Genomic DNA, 22,642 nt, shown 5'->3' on the forward strand with positions numbered 1-22,642 from the left:
TTTGAACCATGGAGAAAGAAGCAGTAGAAGTGAGAAGTACGGGCAGATCTGCATCTAGCTACTGTAACATAAACACTAACATTTCACTGGCGTTATGAAAGTAAAGCTTATTTCTCTTTTGCATAGGTGGCAGATATCCCTGGTCATCCATGCAGCGATTCAGGGACCATGACTTCCTCCATCTTGTGGTCCTTGGAGTCCTCTGCCTGCAGAAAAGAGGAGGTGAAGAAGGCAAAGCTGTTGGCCCAAAAGCAACACTTACCATTTCTGTTTACATTCCACTGGCAGGAGTGGTTAATGGCTTCACCAAAATGGAAGTGGTTGAGCAGCCTTGGCTGGGCAGTCCCTTCCTAGCCTCAGTTCAATACTATGAGAGGAGAAACATGAATTTTGATGGACAGGTGGTCATTATGAGCATTAAATGAGATAAACGTATGTTTAAAAAGTCTAGAAATGTCAGCCCCTCCCCTCTGAAGCCCTCAGTTTGTTTCTCAGATTCCATAGTCTCTCATGCTTCATTCCCCCTCAGGGGGAAGGGGGTGGGGGAATGGGATGGGCTGGTGATGGGCAGTAAGGAGGGCACGTATTGCATGGTGCACTGGGTGTTATATGCAACTAATGAATCATCGAACTTTATATCAAAAACCAGGGATGTACTGTACGGTGACTAACATAATATAATTAAAAAATATTATTATAAAAAAAAGTTACATTCTAAAAAAAAAAGTCTAGAAATGTCAATACCCCAATGTTCTTCTCCCTAAGGGTTTAAAGGAGAAACACTGATCACAGAAGTTTCCTACTACACTAGCAGCAAATAGGAGTAATCGGTAGTGGTTATTTGGGGCCTGTGGCACTCCACGATGGGTCTCATCCCTCTCCCCTCCTCACCCTCACCAGAACTCCCTTGTTTTCAGCCCTTTCTCAGTACATGTTTCTCAGACAGGGAGGATGACTTCCCCAAGAGAACATGAGCTCACAGGCCAAAGGAGCCACATACCCAAGGAACACAAATTCCTTAAAAGAGGGAACATGATGGAAAAACACCGCCTGAAGTAGAACTATGTGAACAAAAAATTTTAAATACAAGATAAATACTCTTAAGTAATTCAGGGAAGATATCTGCAATATGAAACACAGAATAATATACATTTAGGAACCAAGAGGAAATTTTAGGTATTAAAAACATAGTAGCTGATATAAAGAACAAAACAGATGAGACAGTAGGCTAGATATAGCTCAGAAATGAGTTAAGTTGAAAGATCAGCTTGAGGAGCTCCCCCAGGAAATAGCCAGAAATGTATAAAGAGAAAACATAAAATAAAGGCTATGAGACATAAAGGACAGAAATAAAAATGCCCTCATTCAGATAACAGAGCTCCAGGAGAGAAAAATAAAAATGGAGACAAATATTTGAAGAAATAATTGTGATACTTTCCAAGAACCAAAAAAAAACTACTACATAATGGGTCAGCAGAATAGAAGTGAGGACATCCAAAAGAGCTCTGCCACAGTCAGCCATCCAGAACATGCAGTCTCTTGGTGACCTTGCAGCCTTGACTTGGTCTTCCAATTGCCTGCCTGCACTAACAGGGAAACAAGTGCTGCAACCTGTGGATCTCCTTCTGTGGAGGGTTCCCAGCAAGCCTCTGATTCCTCTGCACACCCTTGCCATTGGTTGCTGATCATCTGTAGAATGTATGCATTCCAAAGGGTTGGTTTCTGTTTGCCCAGAGATTGCAGACCAGCTCCATCCTGGATAAACCAGCAAAATTTTTTGCTACCCAGTGAGCTGAACTATATCTTCTCCAGTAAGGTCTGAACCCCAGCCTTGGAGAGAGACCATCCTTCCAAGTTTGTCCTTGTTTAGGTATTCTTAGTTCTGGGGTGGCAAATAGGTTTTCCTTATATCTTATAATGGCTTTTGGGCCATCTTAAGGCCTTTGGCTTTTACCCTGCATGAGATGGAAACCATAGGTGGGTTCTGAGCAGAGGAGCGATACAATCTAATTTACATGAAAAAACAACAACAACCTTTGATGGTTGTATGAATGAATTGTGGCAATGGGAGTCAAGAGGTTGGGGGCAGGAACCAAAGCAGGGAGATAAGTGAGGAGGTTCTACAATAATTCAGAGGGAAGAGGATAGTGGGTTTGAAACAGGGAGAAGCAGAAGTGAAAAGTATTGAGCAGATCTGGATCTATTTGGAGATAAAGCCATCAGGATTTGCTGATAGACTGGATATAAATGTGAGAGAGAGGAGTCAAGGATGACTCCAAGCTTTCTGGCTTGACCAGGTAGAAACTGGAGGCACCATGAAGTTAGTTGAGGAAGATTCACAGGGGAGTTGACACCAGGAGGAAGATTAGAAATTCAGGAGTTCAGTTTTGGACAAAAAGAGATTGAGATTCCTATTAGGCACTGAAGTAAAGATGTGTGTGTAGTAGGCAACTGGATATAAGAGTCTATAGTTCAGGGGACAGGTTAGGACTGGAATTATAAATCTGGCAATCACTGGTATATAGATGATACTTAAAGCCACAAGACTGGATAAGATGACCAAGGAAGCGCGTGTGGATAAGGAAAAGGACCAAGGGCCTGAGGAGCTCTAACATTAAGAGGTCACAGAAAGGTCAGGACAGGAAACTGAGAAGGATCGACTGACTACTGGGTAGGAGAAAAACCAAGAAACTAGTCTGTCATAGAAACTAAGAAAGCGTATCAAGAAGTGGTAGCGATCGATTGTGTCAAGTTCTATTAATATGTCAAGTAAAGCAAGAATTGAAAGTCAACCATTAGATTTAGTAAAAGGAAGATCATTGGTAACTTTGACAAGAGCAGTTTTAGTTGAGTGATGGGCGCAAAAAGTCTGATTAGAGTGGATTCAAGAGAGAAAAAAACTGGAAGCAAGATATATCGATAATATATTCCAGGAGTTTTTCTAGAAACGGGGCAGCAGTTGAAGGCAAAGGCGAAACTCGCGGAACTCGGGAGGGATCGTAGTGGAAACTGCAGTTTGCAGAATATGGCCGCATACTGGAAAATCCAATGGGCAGTCCTCACGTGCCCCGCAGAGATGAACGGTAGCGCCTAGGGAGCGCCGCACCTTGGACGCCGGGAAATACAGTCTCGCATCCCCGGCCTAAACTGGGAATAGAAGCCACATGCCGTCCTGAGCGAGCGTAGTTCTGGGCCCCCTGCCCGGAAGCACAAAGTCTTCCACCTCAAGGGAGATGGCGCACTACCCCTTCGGGCCACCCCTTCACGCTGCTCTCTCAGTCCGCCCCTTCCGGCGTCCATCTACGAACCGGACAGGAGCCGCGAATCTTGTTGCGAAAGAAGGCAGAGAGCGCGTGCGCGACCAAGAAAGGCAGCCTGTGGAGCTCCACGGAGGAGGCGGGGTTAGCCGCGCGGGCTACCGGGGTGGAAAGTGGGGTCCCAAGCGGGGCAGGGCCTCTGGGATGGCACCCCGGCTCGCCGGCGCGCGCACGCGCATCTGAATGCCTACCTAACTCCTGCTCGCCGCGCGTCCTAGCTCCACCCGTGTGCCCGCACTCACGCGTGGTGAATGAGTCTCGCGTGCTTTCCCGCCAAAACTTGGCAATGGAATTTCCCAGCCCCAGCAAGGCGGATGTAAGGCCTTAGCAGAGGGCTGGGAGGGCGCGGAAGCGAGCGACTGCTTCCGCTCAGGCAGCGTGCCTGCTCCCGACCAACCCGCTCAGACAGCGGTTTCCTCAGGCGTCTACACCGAAGGCAGAGGGGAGGGGGGGCGCTTTGCCTTTCCGTGGCCGCCCCGCCCACCTATGCGCCTCTGTGAGGAGTGGAGCAGAAAGAAGCCAGAGGAATATTTGCGTACTGATGGTTCTGTTTCGTACCACTGTTGTTTTTATAATAGGTTTTGCTTTGTGGCTTCTCCAGGCTTGGTGGCGCTGGGGCGCTGTCCTCACACAGGGCCCAAGGAGACCCTTTATAAGCACACAAAGCCAGCCACGCTCGTGGGCCGCTGATGCAGGGCCTCTGTCATAAAGCCTCACACACACATACTCGCCTGTCCGGTGACTGGCATAATAGCTAAGGACATGCCTGGAGTGTGACTGTTGCCCAGGTCCTCAGCCAGGTAAGTGCACAAATTCAGAATAAGCATTTAGGAACTTTTATAGTAATTTGACATTATAATCTTATGTCTGATGAACTTATTGAAAAATCTGGAGTTAAAAAATAACTTTCCTATATACTCTTCTACCTCTCTCCCTCTCTCTCGCGTTCCTCTCTTCTTCCTCTCTTCCCTTCATCCCCAAGCTTTTGAAAAGTTCTTACTTTTCACTTACTCCTCAGTTCCTTCCAGGCTGACATCAGGAATAACTACTCTGCTGATACTGTTCTCATTAAGGACACCAGAACTGTTTGCCAAATCCACTCTTTCTCTTACCTGATGTCTCTGTTACAGCTGACTTACCTTCATGAAACTCTCCTCCTCTGGTTTCTGGAGGAAAATCCTATCTCTCTATAGGTCTTTCTCAGTGTGTGCTCCCTTAATTATCTGGTTATCAGGTCTCCTTCTCATGCTGCATGCCCCCATATGGGCAGACTGCTCCAGATACCTGGCTTCAGCTGTTTCTATAGGTTGGTTATTTCCATATATTTGTTTCCAACCTAGACCTATTTTCCTGATCTCCAGACTCATGTATTTAGTTGTCTTCCTTCAGATGTTCCATAACCACCTCAACAAATCCAAAGCCAAACTAATCTTTTCTCCTCCATACCCGTTCCTACTCTTCTTTAGCCCTTTTGAATATAACAAATTTCATTCAGAGCCTAGCCCAGAAGCCCAGGAACCATTCTAGATTTCTCTTTTCCTGACTCTCCATACCCAATTAATCTTCAATATCCATGAATCCTACCCCCTAAATATTTTATATCCTAAATATTTTATATCGTTCTTGTCATTTGCTTTTCCTTTCCTGCTGCTCTAAATCAGAATATATAATTATATTTCATCTCTACTATTGCAATAGCCTCCTGCGGGTTGTCTTGACTGTTCCCCAGTCCAGCTTCAGGCTGGACCAGTGAATATTCGAAAAGGTTAATCTGACATCACTCTCCTACTAAAATTGTTTATCAGTGTTTCAGTATGAAAACTGAATTCCTTAGTATGGCACTTAAATTTATTCCTACCTGTCTAGCCATTTTTCTTCGACTGCCTTCTTGGACATTGTGCTGTAAGAATATTTAACTCCTCTGTATTTTCTGGCAAAAATCGTACTTTTAAGTGTCTGTGCCATCTTTTCTTTCTTGAGTGCCTTAGTAAGCTTCATCCGCCTGGCAGCTTCCTTGTGCTACTCCTGGGTTAAGTGCCAGCATTTTCTCCTGGTGTCTTCTGTGGTACCCCATGCAGTTTTGGGTGCTCTGGTACAGCAATTACCAAATTTTAACAATTAAAGTTCCTTGAAGACAGTACCGACTTTTGAACTTAGGATATCCAGTCAATAGCAAAATACATGTTCTAAAGTAGAATCTCAGCAAATATTTGTTGATTGTTTTTGGAATTAGCATTTTTGAAACTAGACCAACCAGCCTCACTTTTGAGCTCAGCTAATTAGATGCTGTTTCACCTTGGACACACTTAATATAAGTACTGTGAGCTCCACTGACTCTAGGAAGGTTGTGTAGCTCAGTAGTTCAAAGCATGCATTCTGCAGTCATGCTTCCTGGGTTGGAATCCTGGCTTTGTCACTTACTAGCTTGCAACTGTAGGTATGCCAATTAACATCTTTTGCAGAATGGGAATAAAACAAGCTACTACTTCAGAACATTGTTGGTATTAAATGAGATAATACACAGAAAGTACTTACTGCATAACTGAACATAATAAAAATAAATAAATAAATAATAAATAAAAAGAAAGTACTTACTGCATAAGTACATTTTCAAAAAATGTTAGTGCCTGAATTAATTGTCTATCACTTCTGTAACAAATTACCATAAACTTAGCTGCTTTGAACAACATAAATTTACTTTATCATATTTCTGTAGGCCAGAAGTCCGGGTAGGTTTGGCTAGTTTCTCTGCTCTGAGTTTCACAAAGCTGAAATGAAGAGGTTGGCTCTGGGTTGATATTCAAATGCTCTGGAAAGAATCTGCTTCGAAGCTCATTCAGGTTGTTGATAAAATTCAGTTTCATGAGATTGTAGAACCAAGGTTTCTGGTTCCTTGCTAACTTTCAGCTGGAGGTTGTCGTTGGCTCCTAGGGGCCTCGCTCCAGTCCTTGCACTTGGGCCTCTACGTCTCAGAGCCAGCAATGGCTCATCAAATCCTTCTTACCCTTAGAATTTCTCCGACCCTTTTGCCCGCTTTCCCTTCTGCTTCCTCTTGTGCCACCTCTTACTGATTCCAACTGGAGAAAATTTTCTGATTTAAAGGAGTCATGGGATAAGAGTTCATTTCCCTCCCCACCGATAATCCAAGATAATCTCCCTATTTCAAAATCCCTAATCTTAATTACATCTGCGTACCTTTTTGCCATGTAGTTTAACATATTTGCAGGTTCCAGGGGTCAGGTTATGGACATCTTTATGAGGCCATTCTGCCTACCATAAGGCCCTTCTTGTATCTCTATTTGGAAGATAGATAGGATGGATTCAGATACATGTGTAATGTTTTACATGTAGTAGGTCCCCAGTATATGCAGGTTCCCCTTAGCTCTGGAGAAACTTTTTTTACTCCAGAACTTTCACCTGAGTCCCTCTAATCACAAGTATCTGTCTTGTAAAGGGTTCCTCCTTGTAGGAAAACAAGCAAACAAATACCACTGATGTTCTAGGAAAGCTGCATGTCCTCTGAAGTTTCCTCTCTCAATGTTTGAAACAAACATCTCCCTCTTCGGGCCTTGGAGTCAGTTCCCATTGTTATGTACCCTTATTATGCACTGTTGTCCTTAATATTTGGTACAGCTGTAATTTGTTTTCAATTTAGACACATTGCAGAAAAGTATATGGAATATTAGAGCAAGTACTCTGTCCACACAACTCAGAATTTCATATTTGAAATTCATTGTATAATTGGTTTTCTGTGTAGTTATCCACTGTCTGGAGGCTTTCACTTAGCATAGTATTTTTAGGGTTCATCCACACTGTAGCAGGTACCAGTACTTCATTCCTTTTTTATGGCTGAATCACATTCCATTATATATGTACAAATTTTGTTTAACCATTCATCAGTTGAGGGACATTTAGGTTGTTTCTACTTTTGGGCTATTATGAACATTCATGTACAAGTTTTTGAGTGAAGATACATTTTTAAAAGGTTTTATTTTTTAAAAGCACTTTTAGTTTTATAACAAAATTGACAGGAAGTCACAGAGATCTCTTTTACACTCCCTGTGTCCACACATGCATATCATCATCACTCACCCATTATCATCACTCACCGTAATGGTACATTTTTAAAGAGATTTGTTTATTTATTTATTTTAGAGAGAGAGTGGGGGGAGGCATAGAGGGAGAGGAGAAAGAGAATCTCCAGCAGACTCCCTGCTGAGTGCAGAGCCCAACGTGGGGCTTGATCCCACAACCCTGAGATCATGACCTGAACTGAAACCAAGAGTTGGGTGATCAGGGGCGCCTGGGTGGCACAGTGGTTAAGCGTCTGCCTTCGGCTCAGGGCGTGATCCCGGCGTTATGGGATCGAGCCCCACATCAGGCTCCTCTGCTAGGAGCCTGCTTCTTCCTCTCCCACTCCCCCTGCTTGTGTTCCCTCTCTCGCTGGCTGTCTCTATCTCTGTCANAAAAAAAAAAAAAAAAATTTAAAAAAAAAAAAAAAAAAAAAAAAGAGTTGGGTGATCAGCCGACTGAGCCACCCAGGCTCCCCCATTATGGTACATTTTTTTTTACCAAGGATGAACCTACATTGACACATCATAATTACCCAAAATCCATAGTTTACCTTAGAGTTCACGCTTGGTGATGTACATTCTATGTACATCAAAAAAGTATGATAACCTATATCCATTAATTATAATATTAATTATAATTATAAAATATAATATTAATTATAATATAATTATAATATCATAGAATATTTTTACTGCCCTAAAAGTCCTCTATGTTCCGCCCATTCATCTCTGCTGCACCCCAACCCTGACAATCTTTTTATTGCCTCCATTGTTTTGGACGTTTTGAGAATGTCATATAGTTGGAATCATACAGTATATAGCCTTTTCAGATCGGCTTCCTTCACTTGGTAATATGCATTTAAGATTCCTCCATGTCTTTTCATGGCTTGGTAGCTCACTTCTTTTTAGCCCTAAGTAATATTCCAATGTCTGGACGTACCACAGTTTATCCATTCACCTACTGAAGGACATCTTGATTACTTCAAGTTTTGACAATTTGATTCCAATTTCTCCATAATCTTGTCAACATCTGTGATTTTCCACTTTAAAAAATTATAGCCATCCTAGAGGCACTTGGCTGGCTCAGTCAGTGAAGCGTGTGACCCTTGATCTTCGGGTTATGAGTTTGAGCCCCATGTTGGATGTAGAGATTACTTAAAAATAAAATCTTTTAAAAAATTATAGCCATCCGAAGGGATGTGAAATGTTATCTCATTATCGTTTTTATTTCATTATCCTAATGACTAATGATGTTGAGCATCTTCTCATGTAGGTACTGACCATTTGTATATCTTCTCTGAAGAAATGTTTTTTCAAATTGTTAGCCTATTTTTAATTGGGGTTATTTGTCTTTTTATTGTTCAGTTGTAACAGTTCTTTACACGCTCTAGATACTGTACCCTTACCAAATAGATGATTTGCAAATATTTTCTCCCATTTTCAGGTTGTCTTTTCAGTTTTTTTTTTAATAAGGAAAATATATAGGAAAACAGCTGGAAGGTAGTGGGGGTGGAAGATATGGAAAAACGTAATCACAAAACAAGCTGCCAAAACATGGCTACCTGCTGTGGAGGAGAGATTTGGCCCTTATCTTTCCCACCTTTCCTGACTCGAAGAAACCTGCTCTTAGCAGGCTGGGCCTAGGGAGCCCCATTTTCCAATCTGTCTCTTCCTGGGAATTTGGGAAATGTTGTACCGTTCTCAGGCTTTCAAGATACAAAAGACAGTGTGGAGAAGGAAAGGATGTTACAGCCCTTTGGTCTGATGTCATCCCCAGCCCCATCTCTCAGTATTTGTTGATGCCAAAGAAATGAACCCCATGGAAGTGGGGCAACTTAGGCAGCAATACACTGAGCAATGAGGCTGTGTTGATGAGGAAATGAGCAACATCACACTTGGTGTAGAAGCTGGCCAGGATGTAGGAGAGATGCTGAGGAATTTGCAGGAAGAGGTAAATTGGAGCCTGTAGCCCATCTGTTCCCAGCACGTCAGCAGCTGAGCCTTTCCTTGGTCAGGGGTCTCAAAGGGTGACCCTTTCACTGTATGTAAGAAGACATACATAGCCTGCTGGCTTCAGACGCCCGTCTGACAAGGTGTGGTTCTCATTTCTACACCTGTGGTCTCCAGAAAGCAGCTACCTGTCTTTTTACTTTTTTGATAGTGTCCTTTGATGTACAAATTTCAGCTGCTTTTCTCAGCCCTTACATGTAATTTGTTATCTACAGATTATACTTATCTCCCGGTTCTGCTGAAGTTGCATTTGCAAGGATCTTTTCATTCTCCTTATTGCTTTTAGATGATTTTCAGAACAGAAGTTGATGGTAATAATGATACTTTAATGTTTCTATGTTTTTACATTTTAGATTTGCCCCTTATTAACAGCATGCGATTATATTTTATTCATTTAAAAGATCTAATGGAAAATTTGTCTTCTATGGGTTTAATCTGTATTTGTTACTAGAATGACATATTTAGACTTGTTTCTGTCACTCTCTTTCAATTTATCATACCCCTTTTTTTCTTGTTATGGTTCATCTTATATTTCTTTCATTGGATCAATATGTATTTCCTTTATTCTTATCCCTTCCTTCAATTGGTTAAATCATATATTCTGTTTGTTTCTTTCTTTTTGGTATTAGTATTTTTTTCAATTTTAAAATCTAATTGGCTTTATTAAGTGATTCATGAATCAAGCAGCATCCTTTCTAGCAAGTAGAGGGAAGCTTTCTTCCTTAGCATTTTTTTTTCTAAGAAAGCTCTACGACCAATGTGGGGCTTGAACTCACCTTGAGATCAAGAGCAGCATGCTCTACTGACTGAGCCAGCCAGGTACCCCTATTCCTTAGCCTTCTTTTTTTTTTTAAGAGAGAGAAAGTGCAAGTGGGAAGGGACAGAGGGAGAAAGAGAGAAAGAATCTCAAGAAGGCTCCATGCTCAGTGCAGAGCCCAGAGCCTGATATGGGGCTTGATCTCACAACCCTGGGATCATGACCTGACCCAAAATCAAGAGTCCAGCACTTAACCAACTGAGCCACCCAAGTGCCCCTAGCATTTTTTTTAAGAGAGAGAGAGAGAGTGTGCATGCACATGAGCAGGTGGGGGAAGGGCAAAGGAAGAGGGAGAGAATTCCAAGCAGGCTCCACAACCAGTGCGAGCCTGAGGTGGGGCTCGATCTCATGACCCTGAGATCATGACCTGAGCCAAAATGAAGTCAGGCACTTAACTGACTGAGCCATCCAAGTGACCCAACCCCTAGAAATTCTAATTTACACATATAACAGGATATTAAATGTGACTTTCAGTGTGCTGGGAATTTCATTAGAGAACAACAAATGTCAGATATAAACTATGCAGAGCATGCTAAGCGTGTGAAGGAGATTTTTGTGACCCTTAGATCTTGTCCTCTCAGGTCTAGATTTTACATGATGATTTCTTTAGAGAAAATTGTTGGTATGCTCTGTGGTGTTTCTTCTTCCCTCTTGCTTCTTTTCCTTGTCAATCCAGGTGAGGTATATGTCAGAGAATCATTTGGAGAACTTGATGGGTATCCCCTGGAATTTGGAGGTATGTAGGTTCCTGACTCGTTCTTGGAAAAATGTTTAAATGTGTGTAAGCTTTCAGAAAGCTGGTCATGAGCCAGCTCTGTCCATGGAAGTATCTCTTTCTAAGGTAATGGAGGGGTCTCAGTTCCAGCTCCCCAGCTCCTATGAGCCCAAGTCCTGTCTCCTCTCTTTGTCAGGGCAAACTACCCTAGTTCCTAGTCATTACCATCACTTTGGGGTTCTGATAACTACACCTTGTCAGAACTATCACAAAGGCACTTTGCACTTATTGCTGTATCTCCCCCCACCTCCTTTATTTCTGGCTCCTGGATTTCAGCCTCGTATTATCTTACCCAGAATTTCTAGGAGTTTGTAAGTGGGAGAATTTCAGGTTCTGGCATCTTACCAGAACTAGACATCTATTTTAAGTTGTTCAGTATTTGCCTTCCATAATCAAATAATCAGGCAGGCAAATAATCATTCTTGTTCACTGTTTTATCTCCCCCTCAGCACAGAGGCCTGGCATGTAATGAATATTGAGTAAATATTTGTTGAACATGTGAGTGACTCACATACATGAAGGCTTCAGTAGGAAAGGGGGATAGACATAATTAAGTCTAAAAATTATGTTTATAAAAATAAGCATCCCAATGAAGAGAGTTAAGGAAGGGCTACAAAGCCAGGCTCTTGTATTCTTTTAGCTATCTGCAACTGACTCACCTAAGCTTACCTCACAGCTTCTTTTGCCACATTTTTTTCCTGTTTCTAGATTCCCTAAAACTCACACTTCACTCCTTTCTTCTTTTAATAATCAAATTTATTAGGTATAATTTATATGTAATAAAGTGTATGTTTAAGTGTATGTTTCGATGAGTTGTGACAAATTTATATATAACCATATAACCACTACCATAGCCAAGATATTGAACATTCCCATCACTACTATAAGAAGTTCCCTTTTGGGATGCCTTGGTGGCTCAGTCGGTTAAATGTCTGCCTTCAGCTCAGGTCATGATCTTGGGGTCCTGGGATTCAGCCCCACATCAGGCTCCCTGCTCAGTAGGGAGTCTGCTTATCCCTCTCCCTCTGCCCTCTTCCCTGCTTGTGCTCACTCTCTTCTCTCCCCCCGCCCCGATAAACAAAAAATCTTTAAAAAAAAGTTCTCTTTTACCCCTTCTCATGAATCTCCCAATCTCTCAGCCCCAGGTAAGGACTGATTTGCTCTGTCCCTGTGGGTTAGATGACTCTTTTCTAGAATTTCATAAAAATGAAATCATATAGTATGTGCTCTTTGGTATCTGGGCTTCTCCTCACTATAATGTTTTTGAGATTCATCCATGTTGTTGCAAGTGTCAGTAGTTCATTGTCACTACAATCTTTCTGAAATGAGAGTTTCTCCTGTTTCTAATACTCTTGCTTTCCCTGTTGCTCTTCCCTCTCTCAATTCCCTTGATTTCCAATCTAACATCAGATGTTGTGATTAGTTCATTTTTACCTTCCACAGGTTCTGTAATGCATGATGTCTGTAAAGAACTGGAACACTACAAAGATGTCACCTTCGCCCAGACTTATTCCTCAGTGGAAGGACTTGAAACTCCTCATAAATAATACCCTGAAGGATATAAAGGTGATGTATATGAGAGATATGCACACAGTGGGCTTGTACTGAATATCCCTGCCAAGGCAGCTTGTGGCATTGGCAACATGTGAGCAGCTTTGGAAGAGCCCTCCTGTACCCATAAACAACTCCTCCTTATAGATTGAGATGATAATACATATAATTAAACATACATATAATACATATAATTAAAATTCTGCTGCAAAAAAACCCAACCCAAAACCAGAAACAGAAAATGGACTCACATGGGTTAAACAAGCAGGAGGTGCCTTTGTCTTACATGTTGTCAAGGACCCATGTTCTTTTTCTTTCTTTTCTTTTCTTTTTTTTTTTTTTTAAAGATTTTATTTATTTATTTGACAGAGATAGAGACAGCCAGTGAGAGAGGGAGCACAAGCAGGGGGAGTGGGAGAGGAAGAAGCAGGCCCACAGCAGAGGAGCCCGATGTGGGGCTTCGATCCCATAACGCCGGGATCACGCCCTGAGCTGAAGGCAGACGCTTAACCGCTGTGCCACCCAGGCGCCCCCTTTTTCTTTCTTTTCACACCATCCTTAATATTTTAGCTTATCATCTTATGGTTACAAAATAGTTCCTGTACTTCTAGGTATCAGCTTTAAATTGCAAGTAGGTAGAAGAGAGGAGAAGGCCAGAAAGTACAGAGCTGTGCCAGCCTTGGAGTACCACAGTGCCACTCTACATTGCCAGAATTTCTGGGTCCGTGATCACCCTAAACAAGATCTGAGTTTTATTAGGATGGAAGGAGGGGGATGAGGAAGAAGGGGGATTGATACGAGTAGGCAATACTACTTCCAGGCACAGATACATTGCTTGGGTTTAAGACAGTCTTTTAGAGTCTTCTGAGAAAAGCATCGATACTGTTGAGCATGTGAGCAAATTGTGCATAAAGTCTGGAAAAGAGAAGTGGAATGGTGATTAATGGAATAAGGGGTATGTAAACGAGTTTTGAGGGATGGGAGATTAAGAGCTCAGATACCAGGGTCCTTATTCTCAACTCTGCTGCTGTCACTGAACCAGCAATGACTGTGGAAGCTCTCCAGCTCTCTGTATTCTGTATTCTCTCAGTTACACAAAGATCTGGATATGAGAAATATAAAGAGAAGAGAGATTCTAAGTAGCAGATAATGGCCTCAGTATAGTCTCAAATCCTTTATGGGTGCAGAGAAACTTGGGGAGTTAGAGTCATGGAACATCATTCAAGAGGCAGTGTAGCACAAGCATCTGCTGAGAAGAGGGACCTCAAAAGTAGATTTTATGAGCCTTAATTTTGACTGATTAGCATGAGGAAGTTTATGTATTTACATCCTAGATATATACTATGTCACTAGAAGATAGTATGTGTTGTACATGTTCTACTGTGTATCATGTTAAAAGGCATATCACACACACACACACACACACACACACACACACACACACACACACACCCCACTGGGTCAGAACACAGAATGTTAGAGCTGAAGCACCATTAACTCCATGTTGTGCATAGCACACATTTTCCTTGGATGCACATAAGAATAGTGAAAGGTGCATGCCAAAGGGTCTAGCTCTAATGCCCATTCTATGTCTGTGAAGTATGGATTTCCCATAGGCAGTGTATCATGAAGTGTGATGGTGACAGGATTGGTCCTTTGGGTATAGGCAGGAATTTTGAAGAGCTGTTTCAACTGTGACAGGTGGAGATATGTGCCAAGATTGGATTCCTTTCTCATATAGGACTGTATTCCTTTCTTTTGAAGTACTTATTTGTTTGTACAGACATTTGTTAATTGTTTATACAATGTCTGTTTTCCCCACTGGACTCTTATCTTCTGAAAGCTAAGGGCATGTCTCTTTTGCTCAGCATCATATTCCCAGTGTCTGCCTTAGAACATACCAGGCTTTCTCAAATGTTCCTCACCTAAACCATGGAAAACAAAATTATTTGAGGGGCTATTTTCGTAGTTCTCTTAAGGATGGCACATAACTAGTAGCATTCTAGATATATAGGGGAGAAATTAATGCCTTATGTAAAATGGGTATTTTAGGATATTAGGGCTTACTTCTCATGGAAACTTGGTTGAGAAAGGCTGGAAGGTACTTTGAATTAAGATGTGGGTGAGGGTGAGGGAGGGATAACTCCCCCAAATAGTGCTTTCTAGTGGTAGGGTGAATGAATAAATGTTGATTAGCTAAAAAACAACAGATGTCCACAAATCCTCAATAAATATTTATCAAATGAATGAGTGAGTGGGTACTAAGGCCTTTTAGCTCAGGCCACTCTTCTCTCTCAGGCTGAGGAAAAACCAAAGAATGATGTGATTGTATTGAGTGACTGGCCTGAGACTCTATACCAGGAGCCTCACCATCCCCAGAGCCAGCCTTTCATCTGCTTCTACGCCATCGATGTCAACTATTTTGTGTCCTTAAGCTGGGTGGAACCACATTCAAAACAAACACAGGTAAAGCTCCCTCATTTTTTCTTCCTTCTTAATTTACTTTACAAGCATCATACCTCAACTGCCCTCATATCAGAATGATAAAATTGATTCTGAGTTAGCTCATTTTAATATCCATCTCCATATCCCAATCTGTCCTGGATGCAGTGATCCTTTTTCACCTCTAGTCATCAGGTCCAGAGAATTCATATTCCCCAGAAAGCAGACTGAAGGCCAAGTAAAGAGCCTTAAGCATCCTGTTTCTATTACATACCCGAAACCCAGTACTAGGAAACTCCCCGAATCAAGCTGTTCAAACTTTCCTTAGTCTTTTTTAAAAAATATTTTATTTATTTATTTGGGAGAGAGAGAGTGAGAGAGCACATGAGCAGGGGCAGAGGGAGAGGGAAAAGGAGAAGCAGACTCCCCTGCTGAGCAGGGAGCCTGATGCGGGGCTCGATCCCAGGACCCTGGGATCACAAACTGAGCCAAAGGCAGACGCTTAACCAACTGAGCCACCCAGGCACCCCGAGTCTTTTTCTTAGTCTTAAAGGAGGGAACAGGCATCTAAACATTCAACCATTCCTACGCCTCACTTTTGGGAGATAATTTGTCTCCATGGTCAGGTTTTCATCTCTCATCCTCTTCTAGGCAGTACTTTGGGTACAGAAGAAAGATACAGAAATGGGAGGAATGATAGAGAAGATGAAGTTTCCTGTGATGGATCAAGTGCCACCCATTGAAGCAATGGTCCACATAGGTTCCTACCACATGTTAATTGCTTACTGTGGTGACATGCACCTGCGATTCTTCGGAGATCACCATCAAGCATTCATATCTCTCGGCACAGTGCCCTGTCGTTTCTTCATCAGCTGCCTCTGCTATGACTCAGAAGCTGAGATACTGCTCTCTGGTACCTTGGGGGCCATGGTTACCTGGCTTATCTTACCAAATGGCAGAGGCCTCCAGATGGCACAAACAGTGCCCATGTCTGATCATGAGTTTGTACAGGGCTTTTCCCTGAATGACCCCCAGGGCTCCCTCCTGGCTCTTTGTGAGAATAAGGTGAGGGTCTTCACCCACCAGGGCCAGGGCCAGCTGAAAGAGGTAAAAAAGTTCACTCCCAAAACCAGTGGCTCTTCCATCACCTGCTCCTTCACTTGTGTCTCTCAGGGCTATTTCTATGCTGGAAACAAGGATGGAGAGATCCATGCTTGGGGTCTAGACCAGGGTAACTTCCTCCACAGCTTCCAAGCCCATTCCTCATCAGTGATGTGTGTTTACAGCCGGCCAGAGACCTACACCTTACTAACAGCGGGCCGAGAAGGCATTGTAAGGGAATGGAATCTTGCCTTTGGGAACTTGCTGCGGCAGCTGGGTATTAATAAGGATTTGCAGCAACTCCAGTTTATTGATAACACCACTTTTTTCTGCCAGACTACCCATACTTTCTCATTGCACCACTTGCCCTATTTTTATAGCCTCTTCAATGTCTGTGGTTCTGCTCCTGAGCAGGTACAGCTCCTGGTCTTCTGTGGCCATAATTGGACTCGGATCCTGTGTGCCACAAAGGATGGTTTGTTGCGCTTCTTGTCTCCAGTAACAGGAGATCTCCTGGTTATCACCTGGCCTCTGCTTGTCATGGATAAGGCCGTGGCTTGAGCCTATGACTCAGACAAAGAAGAGCTCTTTGTGGCAACAGGCAGTTCAGAGGTGCTGGTGTTTGATGCAACACGCTCTCCTTGCACAGCTAAGTATCTGGTATGCACTTCAGTAAACTCTGGGGATAGAGTAAGGTGCCTGGCCTATGGGCAGTCCCATTTCGGTATGGGCCTAGTAGGATTGATGTTCTGTGGGCATGGCAGTGGCATTGTGTGAATCCTTTCCCACTATAGCTCTGCCCAAATAGAAAAGTCTGTTCACTCTGGGGCAGTTTTGGCACTGTCTACCCTGGAAGGTCCCCAGGAAATCTCCTTACTCTGTTCCTATGGCATGGATAATACTATATACCTGACAGAAGCTGTACTTCAGAAGAACAAGGTAATCCTGCAGCCCATAAGCAAAATTCTCTGTGCTTGCCCCCTAACACACGTGATCCTTTTGCCAGGTTCTGTGGGTGCCATCACTGAGAACCACTGCTGGCGTCTCTGGCACTACCAAGATTTTCTGAAATCTTCAGAATCAAAACAAGGTCTATGAGAGACAAAGAGACAAAATGCCTGCACCAGTGTGACATCACTTCATTTGATGTCTGCTCTTCCCTGAAACTTTTTGTCACGGGGGGCATTGATGGCTCAGTCAGGATCTGGGATTTCCATGGTAGACTCATAACTGAGTTGGACTCAGCATTGCACTTTGGCCCACTCTGCTTTGCCAATAATCGGGGTGACCTGCTTTTGACTTTAAACCAGAGTCTTTACCTGGTATCCTGCTTAAAATTGCTCCCTCCTGCTCAGCTGATTCACCTAGCTATCCTAAGCAATGCAGATGATATACAAGAAGTCCCTAAACCCTTCCTGCCTAGCTTCTTCTTTTCTTTTGAAAGAGTATTTGTACCCAAATTTGTCTACCTTGGACAAGGGCTGCAGGAATTACAGGGGCTAGAGGCCCTTGTTAACAAACGGGTCATTGCCTTTGACAATACTGTGCCCCATGTTGTAGAGGAAGAAAGACATATGTCTGCTGTGATTCAAGTGGAACCCAAATCACACTTTTTGGAAGATAAGGATATTGCTTTTGACCCCAAGCATAATAATCCCCAACACGTGGTTCCTGCTCAGTTACAGTTTGCTGGCTGGGATGGATTGAACGCCTACCCTATATTATGTTGCTTCTTTGGTAAAGGGCGGCAATGGCCCTTTGCTCCTGATAGCTATATCCCCAACTCAGTTATCCGTGCCTGCATTTGGCCTGACGGTACCCCAATCTTCTTACGCTATGATCTGTACCGAGATAAGGACTGGGACATGACCAAACTCGTCAGATGCCAGACACTGTCACCTATGCCTCTACTAGAAGAGAACATCTCAATGAGAAGAGAGAGGGTTAAATCCAAGAAGTGGAAACGAACTTTCTATGACGTTCTAGTAAGCATGATAAACCAAAATTGGACAGGAAGAAAATTTGATGAAGGAATTATAAATAATTTAATCGAGGCCATCCTCAACCTCACAATTTACTGTTCTGTAGACCAATACAAAACATACATTAGTGTCCTGGCACAAATTTTTGCCACTTCTCAAGTATCTCCAAGATTGTGCTCTGAGGCAGCCTGTTGCCTGATGGAAGATACAGTTCATCCCAATCCATACATACGTGAGCTAGCCTGGGAGGGGCTGGAGAGGCTAGGTGTCCTGAGCCATCTCTTTGCTGTTCCACTGGCTATGGGATTGATGGACAGTGATGAAAATGTGCGGGCTAAGGCCTTATACCTTATGATAAGAGTCACAGGCATCCAAACTAAGACTAAGACTATGCTGGTTGCCCTCCTCACTACCCATCAGCAGTCCATACCATTCCCCTTTTTGAGGGGGTCTTTGCCTGTTTTGGGATCAAGGTAATATTGGCCTCATAGAATGAGTTTGGTAGCTTTCCTTCTGTTTCTATTTTTTGAAATAGCTTGGAGAATAGGTATTATTTCTTCTTTGAATGTTTGGTAGAATTCCCCAGGAAAACCGTCTGGGCCTGGAGTTTTATTATTTGGAAGGTTGTTTATCACTGACTCAATTTCTTCATAGTTAATTGGCCTATTTANTGTTTAAGAAATCAATTTCTTCCTGTTTCAGTCTTGGTAGTTTATAGGTTTCCAGGAAGGCCTCCATCTCTTCCAGATTGCTTAATTTATTGGCATGAAGGTGTTGATAAAAGTTTCTAATAATCCTTCCAATTTCATTGGTGCTGGTTGTGACCTCTCCTTTTTCATTCATCTGTCTATTGCTGATAGTGGAGCGTTGAGGTCCCCTACTATTAACGTATTTTTATCTATATGTCTCTTTATTCTAGTTAAGAGTTGGCTTGTGTATCTTGCTGCTCCCCTGTTGGGGGCATAGATATTTATAATTGTCATATCCACTTCTTGGATACATCCTTTAAGAATATATAGTGCACTTCTGTGTCCCTAACTATAGTCTTTAGTTTAAAATCCAATCTGTCTTATATGAGAATTGCTACCCCAGCTTTCTTTTGAGGTCCACTGGCATGAAAGATGGTATTCCATCCCTTTACTTTCAGTCTGAATGTGTCTTTAGGTTCAAAATGAGTCTCTTGTAGACAGCAAATGGATGGGTAATGTCCTTTTATCCAATCTGCAACCCTGTGGTGCCTTATGGGAGCATTTAGGCCATTTACATTGAGACTGATTATTGAGAGATATGATTTTAATGATGTGATGTTGCCTGTAAAGTCTTTGTTTCTATAGATTGTGACTTTCTGTTCTGTATCACTCTTGGTGCCTTTTTACTTTAATAGAACCTCCCTTAATATCTCCTGTATGGCTGGTTTTGTGGTTATGAAATTGGTCAATGACTGGTGATTCTGGAAGGTCTTTATCTCTCCATCAATTCTGAATGAGAGCCTTGCTGGATAAAGGATCCTTGGCTGCATGTTTTTCTCTGAAAGAGCTTGAAAAATGCCCCCCCAACCATTTCTCTCATTCCAGGTCTGTGTAGACAGGTCTGTCGTAATTCTGATACCTTTGCCTTGGTACGTGAGAAATTTCTTTGCCCTGGCCACTTTCAATACTGTATCCTTGGATTAATATTTGCGAATTGCACTATGACGTGACATGGCATAGGTTTGTCGTGGTTGAGGTTGGGAGGGGTCCTCTCTGCCTCTTGGACATGAATGCTTGTTTCCTTTGCTAGATTAGGGAAGTTTTCAGCTACAATTTGTTCAAATATCTCTTCTAGACCTCTGTTTTTCTGCACCCCCTCGAGGATGCCAATGATTCTGACATTGGAACGTTTCATTGAGTCAGTAATCTCCCGTAACCTACATTCTTGAGATTGGATTTTTTTAAGCCAAGTTTCTATTTTAGCTTTCTCTTCTACTAACCCATCCTCCAATTCGCCGATATGTTCTGCCTCATTCACTCTGGCTGTCAGAGCATCTAGTTTTGACTGCATTTGGTTCATAGAATTTTTGATTTCTGCCAGATTCTCTCTCATTTCCGCCATTAGAGAGTCTATATTTTCATTAACATTTTCGTTAATACCTTTTCCAAGTCTACACATCATCTTGACCATTGTTACTTTGAACTCCATTTCTGATAATTTGGTTATATCCATATCCATTGGTTCTGTGGCATAGGCCACAGACTCATTGTCTTTTCTTTTCTGTGGGGGGGGACTTCTCCTTCTCATCATTCTGATGAGGAGAGGTTGTGGGGTTGTCCAGAGCCCAAATTATTGACCAGGACCCAGGCAGTGTGCACTTGTTTTATAGGGACCTTAGGGATGTGGGCTTCTTGATTTTTCAGCCTGCCTTCTGGGGGAGGGGCCTGCCGTGCTGATACTCAGGCAACCCTGTTTGGGTAGATTCTCCATATCCCCTGGGAGGGGGCATGGGGATGGGCACACTGTGAGCCGGTGTTTCAAGGCTTTTGTTCTCTGGCGGCTTTCCCTGGCAGTTTGCTGTGCCTCTTCTGAGAGTCAGAGCAGCAGTAGCCGAATCTCAGCCTCTGTCTTAGAACAGAGGGATTGCAGACCGTTCTCCACTGATGTTCTGGCCACTTTAACTCTTTTTCTGTTGGTGCTGCTCAACCTTGCAGCGTCCCTGGATGTGCGCCCTACAGCCGGCGTCCCAGCTTTCACTTCCAGGGCCGGCATGTCTCTGTCCTTTGTGTTTCTAACACCGCCAGCCGCCAGCCGCCCCTGCATGCTCTGGCGCTCCCGGTCTCAGTCTGGTTCCAGTGAGCACACCGGAGCTCTGTTTCAGTCTGGTCGTATGCATTCCCTGGCTCACGGTCTCAGTCTGCTGTCTCGCAGGTGCCGTCCGCGAGTCCGCCCGCTCCCCCGTGCAGGTGGCTACTGCTTCCCGGCGCCCCGAACGCGGCGGCTCCCTCCCCCTTCCATTTATCTTCCGATATCTGTGCGCGGTTTCATGGCTCCCCTCTTCGTACCTCAATACTCGGCGCTGGAGATGTTCATTTGTAGAGATCCAGATGTATCTTCCTGCATCTCAGGCTGATTCCATGGATGTTCAGGCTGGTCTGGTACATATCCAGCATGCCTCAGGGGACCAGCTGAAAAAGGGGTCCCCTACTCCTCTGCCATCTTAACTCTCGCAAATAAAAGTATTATGTCCATAAGCAGAGGACACCTGCTGGCAGTCAAGGCAGAGAGACCAATTTGGAGATTTGTCTTATACACTTGTCCTATTGTTTTTTTGGTTTACTTAGCTACTTAACTTTTTAAGACCTAAATTCTTCAATTTGAGATTGCTTTAAAAACATTTTACTTCATCTTTTCTCATATGTATTCTTTTATTACAGTGTCACACTAACTAAGACCTTTAAGGGCACATATTGCATGGTGCACTGGGTGTTATATGCAAATGATGAATCATGGAACATTACATCAAAGACTAAGGATATACTGTATGGTGACTAACATAACATAATAAATTATTAGAAATAAATAAATAAATAAATAAATAAATAAATAAAATACAATGCTGAATACAACTGGTGAGAATAGGCATCCTTACCTTATTCCCAACCATAGGGGGAACTGTTCCAAAGTTCACCACTAAATATGATGTTAGCTGTATGTTTCTCCTACATTCTTTTTCTCAAGCTGAGGAAATTCCTTTCTATTTTTAGTGTGTTGGAAACTTTTATTATGAGCATGTTGAATTTTTGTTGGTAAACTTTAACAGAAAAGTTGTGAAGATAGCACAGATTGTTCCCATAAATCCCACACGAGGTTTTCCCTATTGTTATCTTACATTATTATGGTACACTTGTCACAATTAATGAACCAATGCTGATACCTTATAAAGTATTAATCTGATAACTTTATGCAGATTTACTTAGTTTTTACCTAATGTCTTTTTTCTGTTCAGGATCTCATCTAGGACACCATGTTACATTTAGTTGTCATATTCCCATAGGTTCCTCTGGCTGTGACAATTTATCAAACTTTCGTTGCTTCTGATGACATTGGAAGTTTTAAGGAAGACTAGCTAGGAATTTTGTAGAATGTCCCTCAAATGAGAGACTGATCTGATATTTTTCTCATAATTATGGATTCATAGGTTCTTGGGAGGAAGACCACAGAAGCAAAGCACCATTTTCATCAAATCATATCACGTATAATACTACGAACAAATTTTCACTGATGAAGTTAACTTGATCGCCTAGCTGAGGTAGTATATGTCAGATTCCTCCATTGTAAAGTTACTCTTTTTTTCCCCTTTCCATACTGTGTTCTTTGGAATGAAGTCATTATGCACAGCCCACATGCAAGGATTGGAGAGTTATAATGCACCTCCTTAAGGGTGGAGTGTCTACATACATTATTTGGAATTCTACTGCATGGGAGATTTGTTTATTCTCCCCCATTTATTTACTTACTAAAGCATTTATTTACATCATATATTTCTGGATATTTACTTTATATGTTGGGTTATAATCCAAAATGATGTTATGTATTTTGTT

At 42.5% G+C, this 22,642-nt stretch overlaps 1 protein-coding gene across 1 annotated transcript; it reads left to right on the forward strand.

Moving 5' to 3' along the window:
• The first annotated feature begins 3,542 nt into the window (after positions 1-3,542).
• Positions 3,543-22,337, forward strand: LOC109490646 (WD repeat-containing protein 87-like). Its single transcript, XM_019806547.2, has 5 exons — positions 3,543-4,117; positions 12,436-12,558; positions 14,842-15,009; positions 15,637-15,898; positions 22,240-22,337. Exons 2-5 carry the CDS (start codon positions 12,448-12,450, stop codon positions 22,335-22,337), a joined length of 639 nt encoding a protein of 212 aa, XP_019662106.1. The 5' UTR covers positions 3,543-4,117; positions 12,436-12,447.
• Positions 22,338-22,642: the final 305 nt, after the last annotated feature.

Source organism: Ailuropoda melanoleuca, chromosome 12 (assembly GCF_002007445.2).
Source record: "Ailuropoda melanoleuca isolate Jingjing chromosome 12, ASM200744v2, whole genome shotgun sequence".
Taxonomy (NCBI): domain Eukaryota; kingdom Metazoa; phylum Chordata; class Mammalia; order Carnivora; family Ursidae; genus Ailuropoda; species Ailuropoda melanoleuca.

Coding starts and splice junctions, on each gene's coding strand:
- LOC109490646 (XM_019806547.2), top strand. CDS start 12,448: ATGATGTCTGTAAAGAACTGGAACACTACAAAGATGTCACCTTCGCCC. Junction 12,559..14,841: donor ATACCCTGAAGGATATAAAG/GTGATGTATATG, acceptor CTTCTCTCTCAG/GCTGAGGAAAAACCAAAGAA. Junction 15,899..22,239: donor AGCTGAGATACTGCTCTCTG/GTACCTTGGGGG, acceptor ATGGATTCATAG/GTTCTTGGGAGGAAGACCAC.